The sequence below is a fragment of the Macadamia integrifolia genome, chromosome 12 (assembly GCF_013358625.1).
Source record: "Macadamia integrifolia cultivar HAES 741 chromosome 12, SCU_Mint_v3, whole genome shotgun sequence".
NCBI classification, from domain to species: Eukaryota; Viridiplantae; Streptophyta; class Magnoliopsida; order Proteales; family Proteaceae; genus Macadamia; species Macadamia integrifolia.
Genome location: NC_056568.1, coordinates 23,076,314 through 23,083,613, shown reverse-complemented (window position 1 = coordinate 23,083,613; position 7,300 = coordinate 23,076,314). Strand labels below are relative to the sequence as shown.

At 40.3% G+C, this 7,300-nt stretch overlaps 1 protein-coding gene across 4 annotated transcripts in view; it reads left to right on the top strand.

Annotated features, from left to right (window-relative positions):
- LOC122057854 (RAN GTPase-activating protein 2-like) overlaps positions 1 to 7,019 on the top strand; it is a 19,513-nt gene extending 12,494 nt beyond the window's left edge. For 2 of the 4 annotated variants that reach the window (XM_042620183.1, XM_042620182.1), the window contains exon 2: positions 5,083 to 7,019. In XM_042620183.1, the coding sequence (XP_042476117.1) occupies positions 5,084 to 6,697 (1,614 nt within the window). In that variant the 5' untranslated portion in view covers position 5,083 and the 3' untranslated portion in view covers positions 6,698 to 7,019. Of the gene's footprint in view, positions 1 to 5,077 lie in introns of all 4 variants that reach the window. The other 2 variants (XM_042620181.1, XM_042620180.1) reach the window with 1 other exon arrangement.
- Positions 7,020 to 7,300: the final 281 nt, after the last annotated feature.

Here is a 7,300-nt window from a genome sequence, read left to right as displayed (position 1 = left end):
ATTCTGTCCCTGCCCTTTAAGCCTCCAGTTATTTACTATTCTACCATTATTCTTTGAGTGCTATTTTGTTAATCATCACCATGGTTGCCAATAGTGAAGTTGTTCAGCAGCTGAATTCTTATAAAGGAGAAACTGATACAAAATTTGATGCTCTCACTATCATGGTCATGTCCCTAAAAACAATGGTGGAATCTATACAAGTTTCTATTGATCGCTTGGTGGCAGCAGATAAAGGAAAGAGTCCCATTCAGTCTGGGGATTCTTCCAACACCACTCCACAGGATCTGCCAGTAACACCACCACCACCGCCATCACATCATACACCACCACCACCACCACCACCACCTCCACCACCATATGGGACTGGTAGACATAATGATGGAGCAGAAAGAGCAGCAAAACTGGATGTCCTTGATTTTTATGGAGACAATAATCCAGAATTGTACCTTGACTGGATTCACAGTTTAGATACATTCTTCAGATGGTACGGGTTGACTGAGGCTCGAAAGATCCTATTTGCAGAGGCCAAACTGAAAGGCACGGCTCGATCTGGTGGATCAAGCAACAACAACAGAACCGAACCCGAGGCATTGGTTTGGTCAATACTTGGGCTGAAATGTATGAAGTCATGAATCAACGATTCTTGCCTTCTAATTACAAGCAATGCATGTATCTCAGGTTTGCACAGTTGAAACAAGAGAATTTAACCGTTGAGGAGTATGTTGCTAGATTTTATTATTTGGCCACTCGTTCTGACTTTGAGTGGGATGAAGAAGTCTTAGTGGCCCAATTTTGTAATGGTTTGCACCCTCAACTTAGTGCTGCCCTTGCATCTAGTCGACTACCTACCATGGAAGACGCCGTACAAGTAGCATATCAGGTTGAGGAAAGTCTTAAACGCCCATGCAATTGGAGAAATTTTGCAGATACTTTTTCTCGAGGTACTAGTTCCGTTTGGCAACAGTCTCCTACCCAAAAGAGGTCATCTAGCAAGCCGCAGGCAAGTGCTACATCTCTAGCTTCTTCACGACCTAGTCGGCCGTATTCTCCACTTCGACATGTTTCTGAAATGTCATCTTCACGGCCTACTCGCCCATACTCACCCCCTCGGCATGGTTCAGATAAACCTTCTGATTCTTCAAAATTTACAATTCAGTGCTACTCATGCCATGGATTTGGACATATCAGTGCCCAATGTCCCAGCCATTTGGTTGCTTTTATTGATAAGGATTCTCCTATACCATATATTCCTGAAGAGCAACTTGGTTCTGACACTGTTGATTTAAGAAAAGAGCGTGCAACAGGTGAAGTCAATGACACTCTCAGTGACGATGACCAACATCCTTTTTATGTCATTCGTCATGTGTTGACCACTCAGAAGGCCACTGAAAATGAAGATTGGTGCCGCAGTAGTATTTTTCAGACTTGTGTGAAGTGCAATGATCAGTTGCTAACCTTGGTCATTGATGGAGGCAATTGCACTAATGTTGTCTCTGAAGACGCTGTTCGTAAGCTGGGATTGGATACAGAACCACATCCTAATCCTTACAAGGTTGCGTGGGTGAACAACACTAATCTCAAAATCACAGATAAGTGCTTAGTCACATATTCTATTGGTGGATTTAAGGATACAGTCCAATGTGATGTCCTCCCTCTGAAGGTGTGCCATATCCTTCTTGGTCGACCTTGGTTGTTTGATAAGAAAGTACAGCATTGTGGCTATGCCAATACCTATGCCTTCAAGCATGCCAACAAGACTATGAAGTTTCATCCTGCCAAAGATCTCCCTGAAATTAAGCTCAAGAAGATGGTGGGATCATTCCTCATTCAGCGTATTCCTTCAGACGGTCTCCTCGGTCCTTTCCCTAACTCGACGGAGTCGAGTTCTTTTCAGAGGAGGAGAGTTGATGCAGATACGGCTGCCCTTTCTTGGTTGGACCAGCATGACCGGCTTTGGAAGCCAAGAGCCAAGAAGAACCGGTCCAGCCCAGGGTTTTGGTCCAACAAGGGTTGGAAATAAAATTAGTAGTTTACTTAGTATTTTATTTCATGCTTTTATTTTCCAGACTTGAACGTAGAAGTAGGATTTATTTCCTTGCTTTGGTTTCCTTTTTATAGTTGTTTCTTAGTTTAGGCTAGTTTCCATTTCCGTTAAGTTTCTAATTTCATGTTCCTATTTTCCTATATATTGGTTTTAATCGATTGAAGATTCAGAGAACAATTTGATTATTGAATGAATGTGTGAGTGTGATCCTCCTTTTCCCCCTCTCTACTCTGATTTCCCCTCCCTTCCCTAAGGGTTCTCCATCAAGGCGGCTGCACGCACACCAGAGAGGTTCAGCGGAAGAGAGAAATCAACAGAGAGGAATTTATGAACCCTAGGTCTGATCATAGAGGCTCTGATATTATTTTACAATTCTAGAATCCTATAATCAAACCAAGGAAAGAAGGAGAAGAGAAGAAGAAAAGAAGAAGAGAGAAGAGAGAAGAGAGAAGAGAGGTGGGAGGTGGGAGGTGAGAGGAGAGGTGAGAGTCACAAAGTAGTCCCAAAAGTGGGAAACTAACCTGCGTCTTAAAATCAGAAAAAATGGTCTGCTGCAGGTCAATCCCTTAATATATATATATATATATATATAAAATTATTGAAGCATATATATATATATATATATAAGGCAGGGACAGGAATGCCCATGTACCCTCCGCTGATCATAACTAGTACATAAGAGAAACCAATACCTCTAAAACTCCTAAAACTCAACAGACACCTGTTAATAAGGTGGTTGGATGGTTGTTTGGTGGAGTTTTGTTGACGTGGGCTGGTGGTTTTGATGTTGAGATTGCTTCTGCTGTTTGTCCCTGATTTTGATGATTCCCCTGTTTATATTAGTTGCATGTGTTCCTCATTCTGTTTCATTTATTGATGGTTAAGGAAAAGAGGTGATGTGGAGTGATTTTGGGTGAAAGTGGTTTTAACAGTTGTCTTGGGGCCTGTATAATATGCTATTATCCTTGAATGTCTATGAGTTCTTTGCCCTTCCTCTTTCCCCATAATTCTGAGAGCAGAGTATTAATTTGTCATTGTCATCAACACTACTTCGAAGCAACAGAGATTACACACTTAATCAAATGGGATTAATTAGATTCAATTTTAAGCCCTCCATGGCTTCTATAAGTCACGGACTAAATATTTTTTGGGTTTATTTATAAAGCCAATTCTATAAGCCCAAGTATGAGGGGACTGATGCATGCATGCGATTAGGTGTTACCTTCTTGTTTCAATTTTCTGTTTTCTAGACGGTTTTAGGTTTGATTGAGTCCATGTTGAGTTTCTATTTCGGGTTTCTGTTTTGTTTAATAGCTGTTGGATATGGTTTTAGATTCAGATTTCCTGGTTCTGATAGAGTTTTGACATTGCTAAAAATAGAAGGGTTAGGGGTTATTTAGTATATACATAAGTGTTCTGTCAGCTACCAGAAACTCATAGTTGCCTCTCCACATAAAACCTAGTTCCTGACCTGTTTTCATACCCTAACAGAAACCACCTTGTTCTGTTTAAGATTATCAAAAACCCTAATTGCACCCTTGAAATCGCGGAGGATTTTTTTCGATATTTTGGGGACTGATTAAACCTATTTAGAGGGCCACTCCACCCTAATTTGGAGGCCAACAGATCAGCCTATTGAGAAACATCAATTTTCTCCAAAATCTACCCTGTGCTAGCCCTTGATCCCGTTCCCTATTTTAGCCTTGATTTCTTTGTTTAGGGTCAGGGTTTTGGGGCTGCCATTATAATTCAGAAGTATATATTAGCAGTTGAATGGATGGTGTCTCGTGGAATCTTAGTTCACTTTATAATTGAAATGTTGTTTGTATTTTCAGTTTTTACTGTTCCTTCTGGTGCAATAATGATTTCCTGATGCTTCTTTGTTTTAGAGGTATGATATTGTAAATAAGTTAGAAACTGTGCATCTTTGAGGTCTGGAGGTGTTTCATTTCTGTGTTGGAACTACAAAAAGATCCACAGAACAAGTGTAGTTGATTGTTGTAGTTTCTATATCTTCTTGTACTACCTTTATTTTCCAGCAAAGTTTGGGTGGATAAACTCCACAGATTATAGAATATTCAGAAGTAGAAAATGAAGAAAATAGATGATGCAACAAATTCATTTAGTTTTACATTTTTTTTTTTTTTTTTTATTATCTCTCTTTTTCTTATATATTGTTTAGAAAGGAGGCAGGAACAAAATTAACAGCTGAAGCAAGATTTTTTTTTTGGATGGATAAAAATATATTAAAGGAGAGAAGACAGCCACAAGGCTGGAAACAAGCCAAAATAGCAAGAAACTAGAGGCATCACACCATCCTTAGATGAGACAAGAAAAAGAAAATACAAGGACCAACAAGCCACACCTCAAAAAGTTTTCCATTCCTTGGTGCGAAGGTAGTACAGGGCAAATCTTATACAGTGGCTTCGTCCAGTATAGACAACAGTGCCGTTTGATTCTTCATCTTTAGCTTAGCTGAAGCAAGATTTAGTTTCCAATCACAAGTAAATTCTGTTTTAAAGTTGTGATCCTTCGGTAGACCCCTGTTACACTTTCCATGGAGTTTCACTTTGGTCTCCATTTATTATATGAAGGCATGGGGGAAAGAAATCTCAGATTATTTTTTCTGTAACTTACCTAACTCTTTTTGGCAAATCTTTAGGAATATGTTTTTAACAAGTTTCTTAATAGGACTTTATGAAAATTAGGTTTTCTCAGCCAAGTTTTTATTGTGGTTTCAGGTGGGAAGATAAAGATTTTTTTTTTCTTTTGTTGACAACTTCTATTTTTCTATTTTTATCCATAATTTATTGGTGGTCATCATCATCATAATTTTCACTGGATTGCCTGTGTAAACATTGCCACACCTTAGGGAATTATAGACATGGAATTGGTTGCCTGTGAATGTTGTAGCATATCTGGAATTTTTCCCACCACTTAATCTTTTCATTTTTGACTTGACTTATGGTTGCAGTACAGAATAATAGATGATTGGTTGAAATGAGCTCATAATATTTGAACCCGTGGTTGCAGGACAGAATGGAGACTTCTCAACAACGCCCTTTTTCAATTAAACTTTGGCCCCCTAGCCGGAGTACTCGGAGTATGCTTGTGGAAAGAATGACTACGAACCTTTCCACTCCATCTCTTTTCTCCAGAAAGAATGGTCTCTTAAGCAAAGAAGAAGCCGATGAGAATGCCAGAAGAATAGAAGAAGTGGCTTTTGCTACTGCAAACCAACACCATGAGAAGGAGCCAGATGGTGATGGAAGTTCTGCGGTGCAAATTTATGCCAAGGAATCTAGCAAACTTATGTTGGAGGTTCTTAAAAGAGGTCCTCAAAATAAGGATGATGGAGGACTTGCAGAAACTGACAAAGTTATGCCATCTCGTGAAACTTCTTTTGACATCTCTGGAGGCCGTCGAGCCTTTATTGATGAACAGGAGACTGAGGAGCTTCTCAGGCCATTAAAACAGCAGGGTAATTCATACACAAAGATATGTTTCAGCAATAGAAGCTTTGGCATTGGTGCAGCTCGCATTGCAGAGCCCATCTTGGTAGCCCTCAAAGATCAGTTAACAGAAGTAGACCTATCAGATTTTATTGCAGGAAGACCAGAAGTAGAAGCTCTTGAAGTGATGAATATCTTTTCATCAGCCTTGGCAGGCTGTGTTTTGAAATCTCTCAACCTCTCTAACAATGCCTTGGGTGAGAAGGGTGTCAGGGCATTTGCAGCACTCCTGAAATCTCAGAGTAGCTTGGAGCAGCTACATTTGATGAATGATGGAATCTCTGAGGAAGCAGCACGTGCAGTATGTGAGCTAATTCCTTCCACAGAGAGGCTTAGGGTCCTTCACTTTCATAATAATATGACAGGAGATGAGGGCGCCATTGCTATTTCTGAGGTTGTGAAGCGATCCCCTGCATTGGAGGATTTCAGATGCTCCTCTACAAGGGTAGGTTCTGAAGGAGGGATTGCTCTCGCAGAGGCACTTGGGACATGTGCTCATCTGAAGAAGGTTGATCTACGGGACAATATGTTTGGTGTGGATGCAGGAGTTTCTTTGAGCAAAGCTCTTTCAAGGCATGCAGGTCTTACAGAGGTTTACCTGAGCTACCTGAACTTGGAAGATGAAGGAGCTACAGCTCTTGCTAATGCTTTCAAAGAATCTGCTCCATCACTTGAAGTTTTGGAAATGGCTGGAAATGACATCACTGCTGAAGCTGCTCCTGCTATAGCTGCCTGTGTTGGAGGGAAGCAGTTCCTTGCCAAACTCAACTTAGCTGAGAATGAACTTAAGGATAAGGGTGCTATTATGATTGCCAAGGCATTAGAAGAGGGCCATAACCGGCTAGGGGAAGTTGATCTCAGCACTAACTTAATAAGAAGGGTTGGTGCCAGGGTTTTAGCGCAGGCTGTGGTGGATAAGCCTGTGCTCAAGTTACTGAACATCAATGCCAATTTCATTTCTGATGAAGGGGTCGATGAGATAAAGGAGATTTTTAAGAAATCCCCTGAAGTGCTTGGGCCCTTAGATGAGAATGATCCTGAAGGAGAAGAGGATGCAGAAGAATCCAAAGAGGAAGGTGATGAAAACGAGGATGAATTGGAATCAAAGCTTAAGCATCTCGAAGTGAACCAAGAGGAGTAGGGGGCTCAGGTATGGTTTCTTGGTTTCCAATTCATTCTCAACCCATGGGAAAGCTAAAAACTTGTGATTTAGTATTATTGGCAGAACTTTGGCTAACCAGCTTGTGTGTCGTACACACTCATAGCAAGGCAGTTGCAGTAACTTTTAAGTAGAAGTGTTCAGTTATTAATGTATTTGTAGCTTTGCTTTGATTATGGGACCAACCATTTTTTTTATTCAGAGCTGGTGTTAGCTGTTAATGCTTTTAACAGTATTGAGATTCTGATCTTGTTATTTCTTACCTGAGTTGACAAATGCCTTAGTTATGCTTGGGCTTCATTCATGTTTCTTATGCTGTGTTTGGTATGCATAATCGGAATAGATTCTGGATGTAGAACATGTTCTGATACGTGGTTCTTTATTTTCTCATTTTAGAATATGTATTTCTGCAGAGGGAAGGTGTGTAAGCTTCTTTGGCCCCCAAATCTTTTGGGCAATTGTATGGCATAATATATTTGTTAGTTTCTGTGCAGCAGCTCATTACAAATCACTGCATAGCTGTATAAAGTTTTGAAAATTGGTTGAGAAGTTGAACCTTTTCACTGAAGTAAGCCGCTGCCAAAA